Genomic DNA, 27,263 nt, shown 5'->3' with positions numbered 1-27,263 from the left:
GTACACAGCCGTAATGAACCTAAGGTCCAGTACTGAAACGGTTCGGTACGGATACGTGTAATGTACCTTTACACCCCTACTGAACAGAATGTCTATGTGTAGTTGTGTCTGAACAGAATGTCTATGTGTAGTTGTGTCTGAACAGAATGTCTATGTGTAGTTGTGTCTGAACAGAATGTCTATGTGTAGTTGTGTCTGAACAGAATGTATATGTGTAGTTGTGTCTGAACAGAATATCTATGTGTAGTTGTGTCTGAACAGAATATCTACTTGTGTCTGAACAGAATGTCAATGTGTAGTTGTGTCTGAACAGAATGTCTATGTGTAGTTGTGTCTGAACAGAATGTCTATATGTAGTTGTGTCTGAACAGAATGTCTAGTTGTGTCTGAACAGAATGTCTATATGTAGTTGTGTCTGAACAGAATGTCTATATGTAGTTGTGTCTGAACAGAATGTCTATGTGTAGTTGTGTCTGAACAGAATGTCTATGTGTAGTTGTGTCTGAACAGAATGTCTATGTGTACTGTAGATGTGTCTGAACAGAATGTCTATACAGTATGTACTGTAGTTGTGTCTGAACATAATGTCTATATGTAGTTGTGTCTTAACAGAATATGTCTATATGTCAGGTTTAATGGACTGGGAGGCCGACATTGCTAGCCTGGACCATGAATTTGATGTGGTGTGGTTCTGCCTGCCAAACACTAGTCTGTGTGATTGTCCTCTCCACTGCCTGGTCCATGTGGTTGTCCTCTCCACTGCCTGGTCCATGTGGTTGTCCTCTCTACTGCCTGGTCCATGTGATTGTCCTCTCCACTGCCTGGTCCATATGATTGTCCTCTCCACTGCCTGGTCCATGTGATTGTCCTCTCCACTGCCTGGTCCATGTGATTGTCCTCTCCACTGCCTGGTCCATGTGATTGTCCTCTCTACTGCCTGGTCCATGTGGTTGTCCTCTCCACTGCCTGGTCCATGTGGTTGTCCTCTCCACTGCCTGGTCCATGTGGTTGTCCTCTCCACTGCCTGGTCCATGTGGTTGTCCTCTCCACTGCCTGGTCCATGTGGTTGTCCTCTCCACTGTCTCCTCCCACCTGGTCCATGTGGTTGTCCTCTCTACTGCCTGGTCGATGTGGTTGTCCTCTCCTCTGCCTGGTCCATGTGGTTGTCCTCTCCACTGCCTGGTCCATGTGGTCCATGTGGTTGTCCTCTCCACTGCCTGGTCCATGTGGTTGTCCTCTCTACTGCCTGGTCCATGTGGTTGTCCTCTCTACTGCCTGGTCCATGTGGTTGTCCTCTCCACTGCCTGGTCCATGTGGTTGTCCTCTCCACTGCCTGGTCCATGTGGTTGTCCTCTCCACTGCCTGGTCCATGTGGTTGTCCTCTCCACTGCCTGGTCCATGTGGTTGTCCTCTCTACTGCCTGGTCCATGTGGTTGTCCTCTCTACTGCCTGGTCCATGTGGTCCATGTGGTTGTCCTCTCCACTGCCTGGTCCATGTGGTTGTCCTCTCCACTGCCTGCTCCATGTGATTGTCCTCTCCACTGCCTGGTCCATGTGATTGTCCTCTCCACTGCCTGGTCCATGTGATTGTCCTCTCTACTGCCTGGTCCATGTGGTTGTCCTCTCTACTGCCTGGTCCATGTGGTCCATGTGGTTGTCCACTCCATGGCCTGGTCCCACCTGGTCCATGCTCCTTGCTACCTGTGCTGTAGATCAGCGGTTCTCAACCCTAGGGTGCCGCAGAGAGCTGCACCCTAGAGAGCATTGAGATTAAAAAAATAATTTTTTGGATTACAGAAAATTGTCACTAAAGTGCTATCTGTTGCAGCTGTACTGTTTTCCATGAAAATACCATATTTGGATAAGTTTGACCATTTCTCAAAATCTGAAAATCATTATTTAATAAAACACAGAAAAGGATCACCAAGTTACTCTGGCTAAAAAAAACCTTTACAGACAACATTGAGACAAAGGTTCCTGACACATCTCCATCCAAACTCTTGGAAGAACTCATTGAAATCTCATCTGATACCACCTGGAGAGATAGTTTCAGAGTGTGGTGCTGAGTACCAAGTATCTCATGATGCAGCAGTTAAGGTGTTGATACCATTCAGCACCACATATCTGTGTGAAGCTGGCTTTTCATCCATGACAGCTCTGAAAACAAAATTAGGGCCAAGTTGAGCCTTGAGGATGACATGCGTGTTGCCTTGTCAAAGATCTTCCCACGTATTGATATTAGCCAGCAGCAGCAGACCTCGAATTGAGCTAGACATGTCCACTGAGTGAACAAGTGCTTATTTTCTGTATTTATTTAAAAAATTTGGGAAATGGTAACTTGGTGATCCTTTTCTGTATTTAAAAAAAAATACATGATTTTCTGTTTTTGAGAAATTGTCAAACTTATCCAAATATGCTATTTTTATGGAGAACAGTGCAGCTGCAACAGATAGCACTTTAGTGATCCTTTCTGTATTAAAAAAGAAAATACATGATTTTCAGTTTTTGAGAAATGGTCACACTTATCCAAATATGCTATTTTTATGGAAAAGTGTGCAGCTGCAACAGATAGCACTTTAGTGATAATTTTCTGTAATTTTATTTAAATAAATATGCTACTACTACAAGCAGTGTAATGTCAACAGTACTAAGCCATTTAGACCTGAAACACCTGTTAATAATGCATAATAGGCATATACACACAAATGTGTTTCCCGGTTTCTTAAATAAACATTATTTTGAAAGCAAGCACTTTTGTCATCATTGTAGCAAAAAAGACAGGACCGGAAAAATCGTTATCGTATGTAGGGGTGCCCTGGAATATTTTATTGAACACAGGGGTGCCTTGGCAGCAGAAAGGTTGAGAACCCCTGCAAGTGTAGATGATAACTATTTGATTGCACTGTTTTACTCTACTTTATGTTGATAGCTATTTTATTGCACTGTTTTACTCTACTTTATGTTGATACTTGATAGCTATTTTATTGCACTGTTTTACTCTACTTTATGTTGATAGCTATTTTATTGCACTGTTTTACTCTACTTTATGTTGATAGCTATTTTATTGCACTGTTTTACTCTACTTTATGTTGATAGCTATTTTATTGCACTGTTTTTATTACGTCTACACTTTTTGCCCCACTCTTATTCTGTCTACTCATTCTATGTCTGCACTTTATGCATTGCTTTTATTTGGTCAGAAACCTGCTAATAGTCTTTCATAAATTGTAATGTCAGAAATCAATCATAATCAATAAAAGATGTATTACAATCTTTTTTCTCCAAACAGGTTTTATTACAGAAATCTATACAAAAAAAACTGTGTACCTCTTCCACCACTGACAGTACACTACACTACAATAGGAACAAATACAAATGTACCTGTGTATGTGCCAGCAGGTTGTTATTCATTGAAATGACAAGAGGACACAGGCTAGCCCTGTGAGGATGAGGTAATAATAATAATAATAATAATAATAATAATAATAATAATAATAATAATAATAATAATAATAATAATAATAATAATAATAATAATAATAATAATAATAATAATAATAATAATAATAATAATAATAATAATAATAATAATAATAATAATAATAATAATAATAATAATAATAATAATAATAATAATAATAATAATAATAATAATAATAATAATAATAATAATAATAATAATAATAATAATAATAATAATAATAATAATAATAATAATAATAATAATAATAATAATAATAATAATAATAATAAATAATAATAATAATAATAATAATATAATAATATAATAATAATAATAATAATAATAATAATACACTTTATTTATATAGCACCTTTCATACAAGAATTGCAGCTCAAAGTGCTTCACAGCAATGATGTAGACACAAAATAGACATAGGCATAAAATTAGCATAACATTTATATCAAATTTTGGTAACACTTTATAATAACACTCAGTTATAAGACCTTTATAAGGTATTTGTAGATAATGAACTAATCATGAACAAATCATTTATATACATTCGTAAATTATCATTTATAACTATATTTGTATAACATTTACAAATTAGCTCTACATTATTTACATTTACATCAACATTGTTTGTACTTGATTTGTTCATCATTAAATAATGTTGTTTAATGTGTAGTAACACATTTGTAGATGCTTTGAAAAATGGATATGAAAAAACGACTATACTGTACCTCCATTTATTTGTTCATGTTCAACAAATGATTTGTTAAGACATTCTTATACAACGGCATGCAAATTTCTCGATTCTGATTGGCCATTCACACGTCTTTATTGGCAACAATCCACGGTCCTGGGCTCAGGACCCGCCCACAACCAAATCACATAACCCTCCCCGGCTCACTCCGGGAGAAAACAGGATCGCGGACAACAAATGGTTATGTTGAAAGCACCATAACGACTAAATATGAAGCGATTCTGTCAAGGGGAATGTGTTAGTCCTTTAAACAATGTTGGATGATGTAATTGATGGGTCTTGACTCAATCTAGAACAAAAGAAAAATCGCGGATTGATTGATAGATTAATTGATTGATTTAAATTTCTTCCTTCCTACTTTCTACTGACTGCAGCGTTCTCTCTCACACTGTCGCTGGCGTACCCACAAACACACACACACACATACACACACACACACACACACACACACACACACACACACACACACACACACACATACACACACACACGCACACACACACTGTGACACACACACACACACGCACACACACACACACACTCCTGTCTGCAACAGCGGGGGAGTCAGACTGAGAGAGAAGCAGCGCTGTTTTAAGTGAGCATGGTCTATTGAATTGATTGATTGGTTGATTGCTAATTTTATTACTGTACCCCTGGTTTCCAACTGGTTAAGTTTAGGCTAAAAGAAATAAATAAAAAAATAGGGCGAAGAAAACGTTTTTTTCCTATAGGGCAAAGAAAACGTTTTAATTTGTTTTACCTACTTTATATTCTGCATCTGGTAATAAAATGTTCAATCAATCATTCCAATAATACACAGTTGGATGTGTTAGTTGGTTGGATGCACTTCAAGCTGCTTCCACATGAGGCAACTTCTCTCAATCATTCCAATAATACACAGTTGGATGTGTTAGTTTGGTTGGATGCACTTCAAGCTGCTTCCACATGGAGTTGTGGGAACTACTTTTTCTGGCGGATGGTTTTTTCAATAAATCTTCGATTAATGTGTGTTTATTGTATAGAAATAAGGTTGGATGAATCTGGCAGTTGTATAAAAGCTTTACACCACGTGCAGTCGTGATTTGTGACCAATAAACCATGCCTAGGGGGGTCTAACGACCCTCGGCTGCGCCTCGGGCCTAACAACCACCCCTAGGCATGGTTTATTGGTCACAAACCACTCCTGCGTGTGATGTAATGCTTAAATAAAACATCTATAAATCATTTGCAGATGCTATTGTGTGCCCTAATCTGAAGTGAAGCCTATTCATCATTAACAAATGTCTAATACTGTTAATTATTTGTTTACTTTTTCATCACCTGTTACAAATGTTGTAGACAGCTTTCAGATACACCCTTCTTTGTGACATCAAACAGTGACAGAATTAGGACTATAGATAAATGCAATTTTATTAACATATAAAATACATGTGCATGACATATAGTGTAACTTGGGGGGCACTAGGACCCTGGCCAGGTTTTGACAGAGTATGTAGACGGAAGTATCATGCGAGTGAGACTTGACTTCGACGTGTGTTGCCGTCTGTTTGAATGGAAGCACGATACTAGCAGAGCCAATTTATTCGTGCTGCCCCACATTTTTAAGTTAAGGTATGAGCAGGCTAAACACCTTTTTTGTTGGTAAATCTATTCCATCATTTCCGACCTACAACTCTTATATGTTGTGTAGACGTACTTGATGTGGTGGGCGCTAACGTTACATTTGAAGTATGTGTTTGTTCCTAATGTGTGCTCAGTATATTGCGGTACGACACGACACACAAGGCGGGTAATAATTATTTGTATTTTCAGGCTGTATAGGCGCCAATACAGCCTGAAAATACAAATAATTATTACCCTCGTGTGTCGTGTCATCATCACATACCGCAATATACTGAGCACACATTAGGAACAAACACATACTTCAAATGATGGAATAGACCAGCCACCTGCCGGGCCGACTCGCCTCATGGTGTCGGCCGGGCAGGACACCGTTCCACCATGTCAGGGCAAAGGACTGATGCCACCTGCTTCACTAAGCACGGAACACCAGTGGTGGCTGCTGACCAAAGTCTACTACTAGTGAAGCACTACCTTACTAGTAGTCATGTAACAACCTCCACTGCGGTGTGCACCCATGAAGGGATAAATGAAAGAATGAACGAAAACTCTATTAACATATTGCAGAATTGGCTAGCCCAATACACACAATTGTTGAGGGGATGCAGACCAGAGAAAACGCTAGTCCTGTCTACATCAGGGACCCCCATTTTCAATTCATAGATTCACGAAAAGCACACATGCCCTGAGCCCTGAAAGGGTAAAAAAGCCCCCGCTAAACCCCTAACATTAGACACGATTGACCGTCAGCATGAATAGTTAAGAGGAGGGAAGACAGTAAAGACAGCCCTCGGCGGGGTACATGGGGAACGGCATCCCAACATTGTAGCATTAGCATTAGCTGCGCGCTAGGATACTTGGAAAAACACCCAAAAGAGAGTCATGACGACCCCCCCCCCCCCCCCCCCCCCGCGCTCCAATACATCACTCGGTCGTCTCACGAGACAACGAGCAGTATTACCCATGCTAGTATCAATGCCTGATAGCGCAGGCCCTACCTGTGCACGACTTAGCTCGACTGCTAACCATCGCGCGACGCCCCTCGGTTTGCTGTCACGAGACGAGGAAAACCCAGGACAGGACCTCTGCGCTGTTAGGATGTGCCGAGAAGGTTCCGGGGGCTGGTGAACTTCTGACGAATTCCCAACATTGTGTAATTTCACCTTACGCTTCATAACAATCTCCAGTTCAAGAAGTGCATCTGAGCTGCTTCCGCTTGGAAATGAAGAGAGAGGTAGTGCTTTTTTGCTCCTACCATTTTCCAAGATGGATGCAATGCTGCTGTGCTGGTGTCTCTGGTGAAAATAATCTGCTAAAAATCTAAGTAATCCTCTGTATTTTTTCAATCACAAAATTGTCAGTGGACTTTGGATGTCCCTTTACGTCATCTTTGTCAAAATGTGTGACCAGAAGCAATATTGACTATTGGTTTGAGCTGTTTCAGTAGCTGGCTAGCTACCACCAAGCCTGCTGCCATCAAGCCCAGGCCCCAACATCAGCCAGGCAACCAGGCTGAGCCCAGGCCCCACCATCAGCCAGGCTGCCAGGGTGAACACAGGCCCCACCATCAGACAGGCTACCAGGCTGAGCACAGGCCCCACCATCAACCAGGCTGTACACAGGCCCCACCATCAGCCAGGCTACCAGGCTGAGCACAGGCCCCACCATCAACCAGGCTGTACACAGGCCCCACCATCAGCCAGGCTACCAGGCTGAGCACAGGCCCCACCATCAACCAGGCTGTACACAGGCCCCACCATCAGCCAGGCTACCAGGCTGAGCACAGGCCCCACCATCAACCAGAGTGAACACACGCCCCACCATCAGCCAGGCTACCAGGCTGAACACAGGCCCCACCATCAACCAGGCTGTACACAGGCCCCACCATCAACCAGGCTGTACACAGGCCCCACCATCAGCCAGGCTACCAGGCTGAGCACAGGCCCCACCATCAACCAGGCTGCACACAGGCCCCACCATCAGCCAGGTTACCAGGCTGAACACAGGCCCCACCATCAACCAGGCTGTACACAGGCCCCACCATCAGCCAGGTTACCAGGCTGTACACAGGCCCCACCATCAGCCAGGTTACCAGGCTGAACACAGGCCCCACCATCAACCAGGCGGTACACAGGCCCCACCATCAGCCAGGCTACCAGGCTGAGCACAGGCCCCACCATCAGCCAGGCTGAACTCAGGCCCCACCATCAGCCAGGCTACCAGGCTGAGCACAGGCCCCACCATCAACCAGGCGGTACACAGGCCCCACCATCAGCCAGGCTACCAGGCTGAACACAGGCCCCACCATCAGCCAGGCTACCAGGCTGAGCACAGGCCCCACCATCAGCCAGGCTGAACTCAGGCCCCACCATCAGCCAGGCTACCAGGCTGAGCACAGGCCCCACCATCAGCCAGACACTACCAGGCCAGGCTTCAACAGCCCAGCTACCACCATCAGCAACCGGGCACCACCAGGCTAGCAGAAGCCACCCTGGCTCCACCAGCCAGGCAACACCATCGTCTCTAGCGCGTGATCCATATTATGCTTAAGCATCATTGTGTTTTGTTGGTGAGACCTCTTGCTTTCTGCTTCACTGAATCACTGTAGTCACTGTAAATATGTCACGTACACTGTAAGAAAAAAAGCTGCAAGAAAACGGTAAATGTCTGGCATCAATGGTTTCCAAATACTTACTGTCAAATTACAGTAAAATCAAATACATTTACAGATTACAACCTTTATTTAATGGTTAATATTTTGATAAAAGGTAATTTACTGTATTTTTATGGCATTTACACTTAAAGTAGAAAAACAAAAGTAATCTGTAAAATAATACAGTGAATTTCCCATGAAAAAACATAATTTTTTTTACAGTGTAGAGGAAATAGAAGTGATGAAGACGCTGTTACTATTTCAATGGTTCATGAACTGCTTGAACAACAAAAACTGTTTTACAAAGATCTCATTCAGCTGCAAGAAAATTATTACAAATCATTCCTACAATTGATTGTTGACTCCACTAACGTACGAGTTGACAACTTGATGAAAGATCTACTCAATGTTTCCAAAGATGTTCAAGACCTAAAATCTAGTCTGCAGTTCTCCCAGGCAGATGTGGATGATTTGAAGTCTGCTAAACAGGATGATTTGAATAAAATGCAACAGATATAAAAAAATAAAACATCGCCACAATGCAATCTGAAATGGTCAGTCTTTCCTCAAAAACAGACTACCTTGACAATCAGTCTAGACGCAACAATCTTGTTTTTGATGGCTTACCAGATGAGAAATCTGAAACTTGGAATGACTCAGAAAAAAAGGTCAGGAAAGTGACCATCTCAAGATAAATGCTACTCAGGTTGAATTTGAACGTGCCCATAGAGCGGGGAGGTATGACGCACATCGGGTCGGGATCGGCCTGTTGTTGTTAAACTTCTTCGTTCTAGGGACAAGGATGAGATTATGAGACGTGCAAAATCACTTAAAGGCACCAACATCTTTATCAATGAGGACTACACTGAGAGTGTCCGTGCAAAACGAAAAGAATTACTGCCAAAAATTAGAGAAGAGAGAGATAAAGGGAACATAGCCTACCTGAAGTTTGACCGACTCATAGTCCACCGACCTGGTACCAACACCAACACCAACACAAGCAGTGATAATTCATAATGGATAATATTCCTGTTTTTAACATTTTAGGCCTTTATGCACATACTTTCTTTCAATGACAGTTACCACACTTTGTTTAAAGTGCAATGCTAAAGTTAAATGTGGTACTGTTTGTACATGTTGTAATAGACTACTTCATACAAGGTGTACACCTTTAGATAGATTTAATTCAGCTGAATGGTCATCATGGATTTGTGATGGCTGTTCTACTCTATTTCTTTATCACAGTTTAAATGACACAGATTTTTAGCAATATTGTTTTTGAGTCTGAGTTAGTTCCTTTGTCTGACTTCAATAACTTGATTCTTAATCCATTTGAACTTAATGAAAATAACAAACATATGGAATATGATAATGAGTTTGATCCTGACTCTATGTTTTTTAACAACACTAAGAATGAACTTGGTACTATAGTGATTATTATGATGAAGAGGAGTTTAAGAAATACAATACACTTCTAGGACAGAAGGTACAGAGTAACATCTTCTCAAGTTTCCATCTAAACATACGTAGTTTGCAGAAAAATTACGATAATTTAAAGTAAACCAATACTTATCATCACTAGAGCATCAGTTTTCTGTAATTGCCCTCTCTGAAACCTGGCTCTGTGAGGATATCGCTGCATCCTATGATATGTCACAATATAACTCCTGCAGACAGAATAAATCAGGAGGGGGAGTGTCAATTTATATACATCAAAACTTTCAATTTATTGAAAGAAAAGATCTTGCATTAACTTTGGTGACAGTTGATGCAGAGTCAGTGTTTATAGAAATACTTTCATGTACCATGTTTGGAGGAAAACATATTATTGTTGGATGCATATGCCCCCAAATACTGACATCAAAGTTTTTAATGATGCTTTTGCTTCTACTTTAGATGGAATTAACTTGGAAGGTAACATGTGTACTCTGTTAGGGGACTTCAATATCAACTTGTTAGAAAACAATAGTCATTCTTTGACCGCTGACTTCCTAAACATCTTGTATACTTATGTTCTGCCTCTCATTCATAAACCAACAAGAGTAACTAAGCAATCTGCCACTCTTATTGACAATATTTTTACTAATAATTTTGAATATACAAGCAAATCAGGACTGCTGTTAACTGATATTTCTGATCATTTTCCAATTGACCTTTTCTAATAGAAGGGAACGAGTGGGGTCTGAGGTGAGAGGAAGTCACCGTAGTTTCAGCAGAGGTAACATTGCTCGTTTTGGGAGTTGTATTAATGATGTTCCATGGGATGCTGTGTATAATCAAAATGATGCAGAATTGGCATATCAAACATTTTCACAAATATATTTAATAACTCATTTGAAAAATGCTTTCCTTACATTACATATAATAAAGGGACATCAGTCAAAAAGGAATGCAAACCATGGTTTACTTCTGGCTTGCTGAAATCTGCAAAGAAGAAAAACAAATTATACAAAAGGTTTGTGACTAGCCCGACCCCTTTAAATTCAGATGTTTACAAAAAATGCAAAAATAGATTTACATACTTGCTTCGTGCAGCAAAAAAGACATATTATTCCGATAGATTTAAAGAAGCTGCCAGCAACATAAAATCCACATGGAACGTCATAAATCAATTACTTAATAAAAAAGGCATGCTGTTTCATTTCCATCTACTTTTGTGGATGGAAATGGAACATACACAAACTCATCAGAGATTGCAAATGGTTTCAATAATTATTTTGTAAACATTGGAATTTCCTTGGCTAGAAATATTAAGAGCACAAATAACTGTCCACTTGACAAGATTCAAGGTCAGTACCCATCTATGTCTATATTTGAACCACCTACCTCGGAAGAAATACAAAATATTATTTTAAATTTAAAAAACTCAGCAGCAGGTTATGATAATATTAAAAGTAGTCTGCTTAAAGAGGTATTACCTTCAATAATTGAGCCATTGAACCACGTTTTTTCACTCTCCCTGGAAACAGGTGATGTTCCAGGAGACTTGAAAGTGGCAAAAGTTATAGCTCTGTTTAAATCTGGTGACTCATCCTTATTTTCCAATTACCGTCCGATTTCGTTATTACCGTCCATGTCTAAAATATTGGTGAAGCTGGTTTATACCAGAATTTTGAAACATCTGAATGACAATAATATATTATATGAACATCAATACGGTTTCAGACAAAAACATTCTAGCTCTCTTACTTCTAGCTCTCTTACAGTTTATAGATAGAATCACAGATGCACTGACTAGACAATAAGCAATTTTCAATTGGTATATTTCTGGATCTATCCAAAGCATTTGATACTGTGGACCATAAAATACTTATATCAAAGCTTCAGAGGTATGGTTTGGCTGGCGACGTGATTAAATGGCTCAGTGACTATCTTTATAATAGGGAACAGTTTGTTTCCATTAATGGCGATGACTCTGACAGGGCAAAGCTAGTCTGTGGGGTTCCTCAGGGCTCTATACTTGGCCCCCTTTTATTTTTTATTTATATAAATGATTTTGCTTGGGTATCTCCTAGAATATTCTCGATCTTGTTTGCTGATGACACCAACATTATAATGTCACATGAGAATTTTGCAGTATTAATTAGGGAAGCAAATTATGGTTTATCTTGTGTCTCAGATTGGTTCCAGACTAATAAGCTATAGTTAAATGTAGAATAATCGAATTTTATTGTATTTTGTAATAAAGGTAAAAGTTATTCGAAAATGGAGGCAAAGCTATTAATCAGTAACACCGAAATCAAACAAGTAACTTCAACAACGTTTTTAGGGATCCTAGTTGATGATAAACTCAATTGGAAAAAACACATTGATCATGTTTGTAAAAAAGCAATGAAGTCAGTAGGTATAATTAGGAAGGTGTGTTCATTGATAAATAGAAGTTGTTTTTTTAATCCTGTATTATAGTCTTATCTTTCCTTACATAGCTTATTGTAACATAATATGGGCTAGCACTCATTCATCTCATCTTCAAAAAATTCTTTTACCTCAAAAAAGATTTGTTAGACTGGCAACCCTCTCAGATTGATTTGAACCATCTGCTCCTCTTTTCAAGAAACTAAACATTCTGACTGTGTCTGAGGTTAATTCTTTACAGATATGTATATTTGTGTACAAATGGTTTTAATAGTTATTTTTCTTTTAATTCAGATGTTCATTCATATGCTACACGTCAGTCCAGGGACCTGCATATACCTTATTGTGGTACTTCACTTAGGCAGTTCTCAGTGAGGTATAGACTGGGTCCAATCTTTGGAATGCAGCTGATCCTATGCTGAGGAAATCTCCATCTCTGCTTATTTTTAAAGCAAACTACAAAAAAATGCTCATATCCTAAAGTAGTAGATAGATAAATAGGTCATACATGTAGGTATGCATTTGGTTATGTGGGTGGGTAGGTTTGTAGGCAGGTGGGTGGGTTGTTATATATTATTGTGTACACAGTATATGCATGTATGTACTGTGTGTATGTATGTTTGTATTAAGGGGAGACACTGCAGGTGAATAGGCAAATATACTTTTTTTGTTGTTTTTGAGATTTTGTTATATTTTGCTTCCTAAACATGTCTTCTATGAAACTAGTGACAATAAAACGTCAATAACACACATTTAGTTGTTTATTTTACTTCATTTTGCCTTATTGCATCCATAAATGTGCACATATTTAATGGGGAAGTGGCTCATTTGCATATATAAACATAAAATTCTGAAAACTTGCAATATATTTTTTCTTAGTTTATATGTACATAACAAACTGGGAAAGTTTCATAGTGATATCTATTCAAATATGTTTTGCCTATTAGGGGGTACTACACTGTACTACACTGTTTGTAGCCTGTGTGTAGTTCTGTTCAGTTCAATAACATCATTATCATTATTATTCAGTTATCAGGCATGTGTTTAGGTTGTCTATTACTAATGGTTTGATTAGGTATTGTGTTTGTAAATATCTGTTTCAAAAAAAAAGTATGGCATTTTACAATACAGAACTTTAAAGGTGTTTTCCCAAAAAATGAGTTTTAAGAGTTTTTCCTCATACTCTGAGCCAAAAATCTCCACTTCAGTAACACTCACATACACCAAACCTTCCAGTTCTATTCATATCTATGTTCTGAAGGTATTTACAGAAGGGTTTGTTGATATCGCATTCATACCCTGATTTATATCACATTTTATTCCTAAAAACATGGCGAAATATGGAATTCTACCATAAAAATGGACTGAATGGAGTATTTTCTGATTTATGGAGTGATAAAAAGATATATCCAAAATCCCCTCTGTAATAACCTTTGGCTCTAATATGTCAACAAAATGAAACTATAATTTTGAAAATGGCTTTATCCAATGTTCAGATTTCTGTCCTGGAATTATATGCAAATTATTGCATATTTAAGTAGATCATGCCTCATTTGCATATTTAAACATACAATTTCAGAAAACGTGTAATACAAAAAAGTCTCGTCTTAATATAAGTAATCAACTGGGGAAGTTTCATTGTGATATCTATTAGTTAAAAATCTTTAACCTATTCACCTGTAGTGTCTCGCCTTAACACGAATCTTTTGAATGTATTCTGGTATTTTATAATATGCATATTTTTGTATGTTTGATTTTATAAAACAGGGGAAGTTCTTGATAAGCCTCTAGGCTTCTAACTTCTCCTTCACAATCGTTATAACTTATTATGTATTGTTTTTACTTCTGTTTAACTGTGTTAATAAACAAACAAACAAGGAAGGGTGAGGCGTGACCACTTCCGGCGTCATATAGGGACGCATGGGGGTGGCGCGGTCACGTGCAAGTGGGTGCATTTGTTTTTGTTTCTCGTGCACGCTAGGTGCGTGGAGATAAGGAGTTATCTCAGTAGCAGAGCGAGACGCAAGGCCAGTTGAAATGTAACTGAGTTCTCTATCCTTCCTATCCCCTCAACAAACATCTTTCCTAAGTTCTTCAAGCTGTTCACTCTCATTCAACTCCCTATTATACCACCTACCCAAACCTTTCACTTTATTGTCCATTATTATAGGTGGGATTTCCCCATGCAGCCCTCCCCAGGCCCGGACTGGCCATCGGGAGCACCGGGAGTTTTCCCGTGGCCTGGCCTGCACAGATAAAAAAAAAAATTAAATAAAAAAAAAAAAATTATATATATGTTTTATTATAATTTATTTTTTTGTTTTTTTTTGCCAGGCCATTGTTTCTAGTTGTGGTGGCGGCGCGGCGCGATCGTTTTTAGATAACCAGGTGGGTGGGGAACAACCAGGATTTCACTGTCTGCGACAGAGTTGGAGAACTATCTGACTGACTCTCTCTCCCTCACGCGGACACACACACAATGGAGCCGTGCTGCCGCTTGTGATTGGTGGAGGCGGGACCAGGCGATACAACTGATTGACAGTGGAGGCGACGAATGGAATGGCAGATATAGATCTGGATATAGTCCAAAACTGGCTTAAAACTGAGGGGTCTTTCTCCTTGTGAATTAGGATTCCCCCTGCTCTACACCAAGCTCTTGGTATAACATGTCCATCCCATACTACCTGAACCTCCACAAGAATCTCAGTACACCAGGTGCACTTTTATAAACCTGGCAGTGGTAGGGGAGTCCACTGGGCCCTGGGGCTGAAGAATGCCTGCCTTAGTACAGCTTCAACAAAAAATAACAGATACAACGTTTCGACCCTTCCAGTCTTTTTCAAGTATGAACACAACGGAAAATTGCATCTTTTTTATACAGGAAAAGGAAATGAATAAATTAGCTATCAGCCCCACCTGTGAGTTGCGAGCCCCGCCTATAGTTTCATGATGTACTACTGTTTTTACAGTTTGGCTCAGCACCAAGGAATGGAGGATGTGCGTTATTTATTTTTTCTGAATATCTGGAGGAAGGCCCATTTCTTTATCCCTTCCTGTAGGAATAAAAAAAAAGTATATATATATAGGTTTATATTCCTCTACCTCTTGCTTTGAAGCTTTGAGTTGCCCTTCCTTTCCTTGGCTGAACATTCCTTTAACACATTTAAATCTATAAAATGTTGTCCTGACTCGCTCCTTCTTTCTCTTCCTCCCAAGTTGTTCTGCCCTCCTGAGTGCTGCTAACCGACTTCTTAGTTCTTCCTGAAACACATGAATTCCCTCCCTCTCATCCACTGTATCCTTTCTCCACTGCTTTCTTAACCCTTTCACGACCACACTGCAGAAGGTTAATCTTTCTTGCTCCTCATCTTGGCTAGCTCATCATAGAGGGGGTGGGTAGGGGTTTTCGCATCCAGCGTTTTCCCCCTCTCCGCCACCACCTCTAGTTTGACCAGTTTGACTCCCACTATGGGGCTAGCCTTCCTCACCAGCTTGTTTAGTTTGTTGGTGTCTCTTGAGTTAACTGTCTCCTCTCCTTCAGTAATTACTCTATTTCTCTCCCCCGTCTGGACCTAATTAGCTGCCATCTTTCCACCCTCTTTCCACCAATCGATTCCAAATATTTCAGCACAATATTCATAAATACTGTCTCGCATCTTCTCTCATTTATTTACCACTGTTCCTTTAAGTCCATCTAACATCTTTATCAAATCCATGTTAACCGTCTCCCATTCCTTCCTTTCATTTGCCCCTAGGCCATTTGACTCTAGCTTTTTGCCCACAGCTCTTCTCTCTGACTGGCAGGCTGGTCTCAGTACCATCTACATCCTCTCCTCCAGCTCTTCTCTCTGACCTCAGTACCATCAACATCCTCTCCTCCAGCTCTTCTCTCTGACCTCAGTACCATCAACATCCTCTCCTCCAGCTCTTCTCTCTGACCTCAGTACCATCAACATCCTCTCCTCCACCTCAGTACCATCAACATCCTCTCCTCCAGATCTTCTCTCTGGCCTCGTTACCATCTACATCCTCTCCCACAGCTCTTCTCTCTGGCCTCAGTACCATCTACATCCTCTCCTCCAGCGCTTCTCTCTGGCCTCAGTACCATCAACATCCTCTCCTCCAGCTCTTCTCTCTGGCCTCAGTACCATCTACATCCTCTCCTCAAGCTCTTCTCTCTGACCTCAGTAACATCAACATCCTCTCCTCCAACTCTTCTCTCTGGCTTCGTTACCATCTACATCCTCTCCCACAGCTCTTCTCTCTGACCTCGTTACCATCTACATCCTCTCCTCCAGCTCCTCAGTGACAGGGTTACTGATATCCTGTGCTTTTCTATCCTGTCGCTGGACTTCAACTCACTGACTCGACTAACTTCTCAAGAAGTACTGACCAATGCGGCAAACCTTCACTCCCTCTACCAAGCACTTCTTCCTGCACTCCCTCTACCAAGCGCTTCTTCCTTCACTCCCTCTACCAAGCACTTCTTCCTTCACTCTCTCTACCAAGCACTTCTTCCTTCACTCCCTCTACCAAGCACTTCTTCCTTCACTCCCTCTACCAAGCACTTCTTCCTGCACTCCCTCTACCAAGCACTTCTTCCTTCACTCCCTCTACCAAGCACTTCTTCCTTCACTCCCTCTACCAAGCACTTCTTCCTTCACTCCCTCTACCAAGCACTTCTTCCTTCACTCCCTCTACCAAGCACTTCTTCCTGCACTCCCTCTACCAAGCACTTCTTCCTTCCTTCACTCCCTCTACCAAGCACTTCTTCCTGCACTCCCTCTACCAAGCACTTCTTCCTTCACTCCCTCTACCAAGCACTTCTTCCTGCACTCCCTCTACCAAGCACTTCTTCCTGCACTCCCTCTACCAAGCACTTCTTCCTGCACTCCCTCTACCAAGCACTTCTTCCTGCACTCCCTCTACCAAGCACTTCTTCCTGCACTCCCTCTACCAAGCGCTTCTTCCTTCACTCCCTCTACCAAGCACTTCTTCCTTCACTCTCTCTACCAAGCACTTCTTCCTTCACTCCCTCTACCAAGCACTTCTTCCTTCACTCCCTCTACCAAGCACTTCTTCCTGCACTCCCTCTACCAAGCACTTCTTCCTTCACTCCCTCTACCAAGCACTTCTTCCTTCACTCCCTCTACCAAGCACTTCTTCCTTCACTCCCTCTACCAAGCACTTCTTCCTTCACTCCCTCTACCAAGCACTTCTTCCTGCACTCCCTCTACCAAGCACTTCTTCCTGCACTCCCTCTACCAAGCACTTCTTCCTTCCTTCATTCCCTCTACCAAGCACTTCTTCCTGCACTCCCTCTACCAAGCACTTCTTCCTTCACTCCCTCTACCAAGCACTTCTTCCTTCACTCCCTCTACCAAGCACTTCTTCCTGCACTCCCTCTACCAAGCACTTCTTCCTGCACTCCCTCTACCAAGCACTTCTTCCTTCACTCCCTCTACCAAGCACTTCTTCCTTCACTCCCTCTACCAAGCACTTCTTCCTGCATTCCCTCTACCAAGCACTTCTTCCTGCACTCCCTCTACCAAGCACTTCTTCCTTCACTCCCTCTACCAAGCACTTCTTCCTTCCTTCACTCCCTCTACCAAGCACTTCTTCCTTCCTTCACTCCCTCTACCAAGCACTTCTTCCTTCACACCCTCTACCAAGCACTTCTTCCTTCCTTCACTCTCTCTACCAAGCACTTCTTCCTTCCTTCACTCCCTCTACCAAGCACTTCTTCCTTCCTGCACTCCCTCTACCAAGCACTTCTTCCTTCACTCCCTCTACCAAGCACTTCTTCCTTCACTCCCTCTACCAAGCACTTCTTCCTTCCTTCACTCCCTCTACCAAGCACTTCTTCCTTCACTCCCTCTACCGAGTACTTCTTCCTTCCTTCACTCCCTCTACCAAGCACTTCTTCCTTCCTTCACTCCCTCTACCAAGCACTTCTTCCTTCACTCCCTCTACCGAGTACTTCTTCCTTCCCTGATGTATTCTGAGGCCTTTTACTGTTGTTACTTTCTGCCACAAGGACAGATCTGGAGCTTCTCTCCCTCTACGGCTAGAGTTTAGATATAGCAAGTATAGCATAGGGATATAGAGTAAAAACTGTATAGTGTAGTGTACATAGGACCCAGTGCCTTAAATCCGTAGCTAACCATCTCAGGAATTTAGCATGTCTATTTTATCATGCCCTTTTTATGTCTATTTTATTATCTGTTTTTTTTATGTCTATTTTATTATTAGTATTATTGCACAATCGAAGCGGGCATGTCCAGCCACCCGCATTTCACTGTATGCCCTGGTATGTATGTGACAAATAAAACTCTTGAATTTTGAATCTTGAAACCGCTACACCCCTGCCCTCTCCAGTCCAACGTGTCATCGTCCAGGTCGATTATTAGACCACGATCGCCATTCGGTGGCCGGTGTTTGGGGCAGCTGTTCATTAGATGTTCCACAGTTTGTAATGGGTCCCCACTCCCCGCATTCGCACACTGCGCATTCGCAGTGGGCGCTGTCCACGAGACCCCATTTCTGCATTGCTGCTCCGAAGCGTCCTACGCCTGTCCTATCCGTGCTGGTCTGAGGACAGGTCTGAGATACTGTACTCCATTGAACCACTTGCAGTCCTGTCCGCTCCATGGTCTGTAACCATGTAATCTGCCTGTGAGTCATCTTCCGCCCCTGCTCTCACAGACTGTAGGGTCTTTTTGTCCTGTATTGCTTTTTTGGGTGCAGTGAAAGTGTTTACAGCCTGTGCCACCGCTGTCATGGGGTTCTAGCCCACTGCTGTCATGCGGTTCTAACCAACTGCTGTCATGGGGTTCTAACCCACTGCTGTCATTGGGTTCTAACCCACTGCTGTCATGGGGTTCTAACCCACTGCTGTCATGGGGTTCTAACCCACCGCTGTCATGGGGTTCTTCTAACCCACTGCTGTCATGGGGTTCTTCTAACCCACCGCTGTCATGGGGTTCTAACCCACCGCTGTCATGGGGTTCTTCTAACCCACTGCTGTCATGGGGTTCTAACCCACTGCTGTCATGGGGTTCTTCTAACCCACTGCTGTCATGGGGTTCTAACCCACCGCTGTCATGGGGTTCTAACCCACCGCTGTCATGGGGTTCTTCTAACCCACTGCTGTCATGGGGTTCTTCTAACCCACTGCTGTCATGGGGTTCTAACCCACCGCTGTCATGGGGTTCTTCTAACCCACTGCTGTCATGGGGTTCTAACCAGGGGCGGATTTAGGATTGTAGGAGATCCGGGGCTTAGCCCAGATAGATTTTTTTTACTTCGACACCACAACCTTTAACTTATACCACCACACCCTTTAATTAATGAAGCAAACTATAATAATTAATAATAATAATAATAATAATAATAATAATAATAATAATAATAATAATAATAATAATAATAATAATAATAATAATAATAATAATAATAATAATAATAATAATAATAATAATAATAATACACTGTTTGTATAGCACCTTTCATACAAGAATTGCAGCTCAAAGTGCTTCACAGCAGTACAAAAAGACAGGCAATAAAATGAGCACAACATTGGCAGATCAAGAGCAATGCATAAAGTGCAGACATAAAGCATAAAATAGATAGCAGTAAAATAGACAAAGTCAAGGTAAGACATAGAACATTAAATCACATCGTTTTTCATATTAGGATCTAAGATCTAGGGTTAACTCGCCGAACGTTGAGTGCCAGGACCCCCGAAAACCAGAGTATAGTCGGGTTTTCATCGTTGTTTCTTTTATTCGATATTTCCATTCATAAAGACATGCCGGCAGCCTGTGTTATCACTGGGGATGGGTCTGAGATCTCAAAAGTCCAATACTGCTGCCTAACACCTTGCAGCCGCTATTGCACTCTATTTGAAACGATGTGGCTTGGTGTCTGTCATTTTGGAAATGACACCAGACCACCCTGAAACTACACTCATATTCACGACGGTATAAAACGGAAATGTATGGAAGGAAAAATTATCTGTTTTTTGCATCTTGACCGGAAGAAACTCAATGACAATCGACTATATTATTAGATCCATAGCTATAATATATAATATAGCTTTAGGCCTGCAAACACAGCCACGTATCCCCATGTTGAAAGGCGCTGGCCTTTCAACAGTAACAGTAAACAGCACCATCTGGCGCTGAAAGTGTTAATATGCGTCTTTGTTTACGGTTTGATTATCACTGATACAAAGTAAAATAGTGCAGTGCAATAAAATAGTTAGTAAAATAGAATAAAATAATGCAATAGTGCATTGCAATAAAATAGTTATCGTATTTTTTCGGGAGGCCGGTAAGGAGTGCATTGCAGTAGTCGAGTCGGCTTGAGATAAAGGCATGGATCTGGTTTTCAGCGTCCTTTTGATTTATAAATGGCCGTACTTTAGCTATGTTTCTAAGGTGGAAGAATTATGTTTTTGTCAACTTGTTGATTGTGATTTAAAGGTTAGGTCTGAGTCTACCATAACACCAAGACTTAACTCACTCAAATAAAGTTAGCAGCTGGATAGACTACAGATGGAAACTAGCTTCTGCTAAATCTGGTGCAAACATATTTTCATGTAACAATGATTAATTGTCCAAAAAATATATATATATATATATTTTTTTTTGCAAATAGATTCGGGGCTTTTCAGAAAACATTCGGGGCTTGAGCCCAAGTAGCCACCCCCTAGCCCCGCCCCTGGTTCTAACCCACTGCTGTCATGGGGTTCTAACTTCTAACCCATGTCAGTCCGATGGGTTATATCCCCTCCTGTTAGCTGTCTTTCCAAGCAGTCACATGGACCTGGAAATTGTCAGCTGCTCTCTTCACAGCAGTCACTAGCTATAGGCAAAATCTGAATTTAAAACTTTTTTTTTTTTTTTTAAGAATCAAACAATTAAAATCCGAATTGATTAAATTAATAACTTATGAAGTGTCAAAAATGTAATTAGTCAGTATGTGGTAGGTTCATTTATAGATTACTATGTGTATATAGTATGTATATGATCATTTACCCACCCATACAGATGAACCTATAATGCGATATGCTATTAAAATAAGGTACCTAATAGACAGTCTCCTCCCCACCGTATGTATATATTCTCTCCCGAGTCCCCACAGTATGTATATTTCTCTCCCACCCCCTCCTAATGTACAGTCTCCTCCCCATCATATGTATATACTCTGTCAGGATCTATGGGTAACAGTACTGTATATTTGCATATCATATATCCAGATTCAGATTCAGATTACTTTATTCACCATATTGTACAGGTACAAATGGAACGTGATTTGACATTTCAGTGCATGATTATTCACAAATAGGAACAACAAAATAATAATAATGATAAATAGTGCAAAACAGGACAGAACAGTGAGACAACAATAAGACAGTAAAGTGCAGTGGTATAGTGGTAGGGGACATGGATACAGTGCAGCATAGTTCAAGTCCAGAAGTCCAGCCCTAGCAGCTCGCCATAGAGGGGGGGTGGAGCAGGGGGACACCTGACTCGTTAACCAGGCGAGCCGCTGAGGGGAAGAAACTCAGTCTGTGGCGGGACTTTAGTGTCTTGGGCAGCCGTAGCCGCCTGCCGTGGGGGAGCATGTTGAAGAGGTTGTGACCCGGGTGGGCGGGGTCTGCCATGATCTTCCTCGCCCTCCTCAAGGCCCTGGTGGATATATGTCACAAATGTAACAGTACTATATAACTGTATGTCCCTATGCCATAAATGTCATGATGTCATAAATGTCACTATGAATTGAAAATGGGGGACCCTGATGTAAACACGTCTTTCTCTGGTCTGCATCCCCTTAACAATTGTGTGTATTGAGCCGTACTGTATTGTACCCATTCTGCAATCTGTTAAATAAAGTTTTCATTCATTCATTCATTCACCTGCCAAAAGCAATGACCCTAGCTATATAGCCCTAATCACAACAGTACACATTACTAGCCTTGAGCCTCGCGCCAGTGGGTTTAAAAACATTTCAACACGCTAGCTAAAGAAAAGTAATTGGTTCAAGTTCAAGTTTTGCTTTATTTGTCACAGATATAAGGTACATGTACATTACAGTGAAATGCTTGGTTCTGTATATGAGCCCCCTGAGATTGTGCTTCATACAGTACAAAAAAAAGTAAAAAGAATAACTATACAAAATAGTTATACACTTTTGTACTATACAATAGTTATACACTATACAAAATATACAATATACAAACTAAAGTTAAAGTACAACCTACAAAGTTGTACAAGTACAAAGTGAAGTACAAAATGCAAACAATGAAACATGCAAACTTTTACAAATGCAAAAAAGAACAAACCAAAATAAATAAATGCTAAAATGAAGTAGGGAGGTAATCCTTGCATTGTGGTTTATGCATAATGTTAGACTGGCTCTAGACTGCCATGGGCCAGGCCTAGTGCGGCAGGCAGGTTGTCCGGTAGGGTGCTTGACGAGCAAGAGGCTGCATGCTGTTGATACAGGGAGCAGAGGGAAGGGAAGGGGAACGTGAGGAATGGCTTAAAGCTGACGGTGATCTTCTACTACACACAGGAAACAAACCACGACGGGAAACGATAGCAAATATAATACGGGCATGTTTTGGAGGGTTCAATAAATCAATTTTGAAGCTGCCTTTTTAACGACGCACACTACAAAGCAAAGCGCACACGTCTGGTTTGATTATTTTAATGGGACACAACGAAAACGGCCGGGAAAAAAACGCGCAAGGTAGGCTATCGATTTAGTCGTCAGTCGTGGTGCTACTTTTGCACGGACTAATACGACACACGGGGTTTGAGAAAATGTTCCCATGCAAGGTAGCTCTCATTCACTAGAGCCCATTGCAGAGATCCCTTTTTGACAAGAGTGAGAGATCGGACCCCTATTTGTGTTGGGATCGTGTGAATGCATTGATCATTTCGATCATTTATTTCGTTCGTTTTAAAACGGGATCGGACGGCTATGCGCGTCTCATGCAGCCACAACAAAGTAACCACATGAAAAGTCGACGTCCGGAATACATTATTTGAAAAGGCCTTTTTTGTGTGTGTGTTGCTGAAATCGACGAGGGGGGAAATGCGTGTCCTTGTCGTTTGGATCATATTCCTGCTGTGGTGCTGTGTTCTTCGTCATGGTGCCACTGGTCAAGAAGAACAGTCCACTCAGTCGGCTGTCTGCTCGCCCTCATGCAGCTGCGATGAAGACGGCGGTGCAGATTGCTCCGGGAAGGGACTCACTACGATCCCGACCGGTCTAAGTGCTTTCACCTACTATCTGTAAGTAGTACACAACTACACACGCATTATAAAGGCGGAATAAACATTTGAGAGCATGCAGCTTTTTCATTGTCTGGTGAAAAGGCCTGTGTGCACCACTGGGCTACTGCCTATGAACCCACAGCCTATTATGGCCAAGAGGGACACTGTCACTCTACATTATTGGGTTCAACTTTAGCACCAAATTATGGCTCTGTCAGATTCAGACTGGGATAGTTTTATTTGCCATATGCAACAAGTACAATGGGATTCTTACTATCTGTTTGCTCCACACAGCAAACAATGAACAGAATAAAAAAGCAGGTACAATAAACTGCCTGTGGTATAGTGCAATAACACAAAGTACAAATAAGTATAAGTAAATACAAATTAGTACACATTAGACAAGTTAAAGATAATTGCACATTGTATTGATGCAGGAGGGTGCAGTAAAGTGGCTGAGCTGAGGAGGTGTAGAAAACTAAGATGTTATAGTAGGGACCTATTTGGCCATATCACATCTTTGTTTCATATTAATTGGGCCTGAACAAATACCGCCACCAACCTACCGCACATGTCGTTCAATAACTCAATCAAGATCGAGTTTTTAATCACACAGTCCCCTCGGCACATGAAGTATAACTTCCTCGAGCTTAGTTCCAACTTAACCTCATGTTATAATATATCATGTATATCATTTACCTCTGGAAATCATCCTTGTTCACAATGTGGAACATTCTTGCATATGGTGTGTACCTAAGAATGTTCCACCTTGTGAACAAAGATGATTTCCAGAGGTAAATGATTACACTCAGGAAGGTAGCCATTATTCTGTACTTTGTTCCCAGTGCCGTAAAGCTTTGTATCATATGTTTAATATAAAATGATTAGGGGTCACTTCCCCCTTGTCACCACACTCTCAGCACCAGGGGGGTATCGAACGTCACACCGGTGTGACTGCCTCGGGTGTAAGTTGTTTTTACTTGTGGAATTGGAACAGACGGACAACATTGGTTACTTACAAGTGGAGTGGACTTTGTTGATGGTTACTCCATAAGTTGGAAGAAATGCATCTTTTGTTTGTTTGGCCCAAATGTTTCACAATGGTTTGGTTAATCATAAACTTGAGTAACCACCTGACGGCATCACAGTAGCGAATCACTGTGCCTCTAAAGGAAGGGGAATATAACCTTGAATGAGATTACACTAATGGCAATGATATTTTATATACATATGTGTATATGTGTGTATTGGGATGAAAAAAAAAGAGTGTAGCCTATACTATTTGATTTCTGATAGATTTATTAAGGTTGTGCAGTTTTGTCCATTGAGTTTCTCCCATTTTCTTAGCTTTCTGTCCTTTCAAGACTTGCTAAGGTCTGCAGAACTGACAATGTATCAGTTTGTTGTTGTGATTATAGACTCAATCGACCATTTTAGTAAGTATGCGATTATAGGGCTGGGCGATTCTTGCTTAAATGTGAATCACGATTTTTCTCTCTAAGAATTGAGATCACGATTCTCTCACACGATTCTTATTTTTTCAATAAAATCATTTATTGCACTCTTTCTTAAAAAGACAACATAACATATCAGTGCTTGACTTAAACATAACATATATGAAAGTGCTTGATTTAAACTTAAAAGGCTCTTGTAACATACAAAATAACTCAAGTCAGAATCGTCATCATTTCAAAAAGTTAAGTAAAAAAAAAAGTAAAAAAAAAAAGAAATTGTCATAATTTTGAAATGAGATTGCATAGGTCTATGAATCGAGATCGCGATTTTATTTTGATTAATCACAAAGGCCTAAAGACAAAGGAGGTGCAGTCAAATCAGAATGTCAAGACACGTCAAGCTAGATCTTCAACTCACAGATCGAGCTCGGTCCTTCTCCTGTTGTTGACTTTGAAAGTTGTTTTCCCCCGGTATATTCGCACATCTCAAAAATTGGTCTGGTATTTCTGAGTGATTAATAGTATTCTGTAAAAGAAAAGCACATGTGCACCGTTGGGACAGTCTTTACAATTCAACACGAGACATTGTTTTCACAAAATACTTAATACCACAAGGCTCACATTGCCAACCTGGCTTGAACCAAACTTTTGAGTCATATGTTGTTTTGAAATTATGTGAAGTCTTGTCTTGCAGTCTGCTCTGTACGTGTGCTATGTGGCAGCTTTTTAACACATAGGTCTAAAATACATGTGATATATCCAGTTCAAGCCCTCAAAGTATGTGAAAGTCTCTCTCCCTCGCTCCCTCTCCCTCTCGTCCTGTTCCTTTTCAGTCCCTCTTTCTCTCATCTGTTCTCTTGGTCTCTTGAACTTTAGTTGTCCCCCTCACTCCCTCTGTCTTTTGTATGTTGAGCTGTGGGGTTGGGGATCATGGTGGATTAGTGAGACGTATCGCAGCTGTGTGGCTCCTTCCCTCTCAGAGCCAGTGCATTGGGAGAGATGCAGGACATATTAATGCTAGATGAATTCAGTTAAACAGTATCTTAGATGTCCCCCCATATGCATGTTTTTGAGGAAATGAATGATAGATGTTTACATTTTTTTTCCGTCGTCAACATTTCAACTGGAAAATCTTTAAACGCACACAAGTATCCAGTAGAGCTGGGCGATTCTTGCTCAAATGTGAATCAAGATTTTTCTCTCTAAGAATTGAGATCACGATTCTCTCACACTATTCTTATTTTTTCAATAAAATCATTTATTGCACTCTTAAACAGACAACATAACATATGAAAGTGCTTGACTTAAACTTAAACATAACATATGAAAGTGCTTGACTTAAACTTAAAAGTCTCTTGTAACATATAAAATAACTCAAGTCAGAATCGTCATAATTTAAAAAAGTTAAGTGAATTTTTTTTTAATAAAATAAATCGTCAGAATTTAAAAATGAGATTGCATAGGTCTATGAATCGAGATCGCGATTTTATTTCTATTAATCGCCCAGCCCTAGTATCCAGTCAGTATGTCGAGGATAAACAAAGTGCTGGCCTGGTAGACGTTGGGATGTTGTTATATGTGCACTTAGGCGGAGGTGGTAGGCCTACTCATAACAAGAGATGGATGGACACGCATACGCACTCTCACACAGACGCAGATAACGACAGAAGCAGACAGGTTCGAGTCGGCCAATGGCTTCAGTTCCTCTGCAGGTCTCGGTGTCCCCAGAGGTTGAGGGAATGATTCCCCAGAAGGTTGGCTTTGTTAGGTTGTTTTCTCCAGCTGCAGCTTCCTGCACCATCATTCATATCTCTATCAGGGGCGACAGTGGGTAGATCAGTCGTCTGGTAATCCGGAGGTTCCCGGTTTGATTCCCGCTCCTCCTGGGCAGCGTGTCAAAGTGTCCTTGAGCAAGACACTTAACCCCCTAATTGCTCCCGATGAGCAGGTCGGCACCTTGCATGGTTGCTTCTGCCATCGGTGTGTGAATGTGAGTGAATGGGTAAAATTTTAGGAACAAATTGTAAAGCGCTATATAAATGCAGCCATCAGTACCTTTTTTAGTTTTATTTGTATTTTTCTTTCCCCCCCCCCCCCCCCCCCCCCCCCCCCCCCCCCCCACTTTTTCTCCTTTTTCTGTTTTTCTCCCATCCCAATTTAGTCGTGC

At 41.1% G+C, this 27,263-nt stretch overlaps 1 protein-coding gene across 1 annotated transcript in view; it reads left to right on the top strand.

Moving 5' to 3' along the window:
- Positions 1–22,906: 22,906 nt before the first annotated feature.
- lgr4 (leucine-rich repeat containing G protein-coupled receptor 4) overlaps positions 22,907–27,263 on the top strand; it is a 94,133-nt gene continuing 89,776 nt past the window's right edge. Inside the window, exon 1 of the mRNA XM_084307539.1 lies at positions 22,907–23,660. Coding sequence (XP_084163665.1) covers positions 23,461–23,660 — 200 coding nt within the window. The 5' untranslated portion in view covers positions 22,907–23,460. The remainder of the gene's footprint in view (positions 23,661–27,263) is intronic.

The sequence above is a fragment of the Notolepis coatsorum genome (genome assembly GCF_963971535.1).
Source record: "Notolepis coatsorum genome assembly, chromosome: 2".
NCBI lineage: Eukaryota > Metazoa > Chordata > Actinopteri > Aulopiformes > Paralepididae > Notolepis > Notolepis coatsorum.
This window is presented reverse-complemented; position numbering and strand designations above follow the sequence as displayed.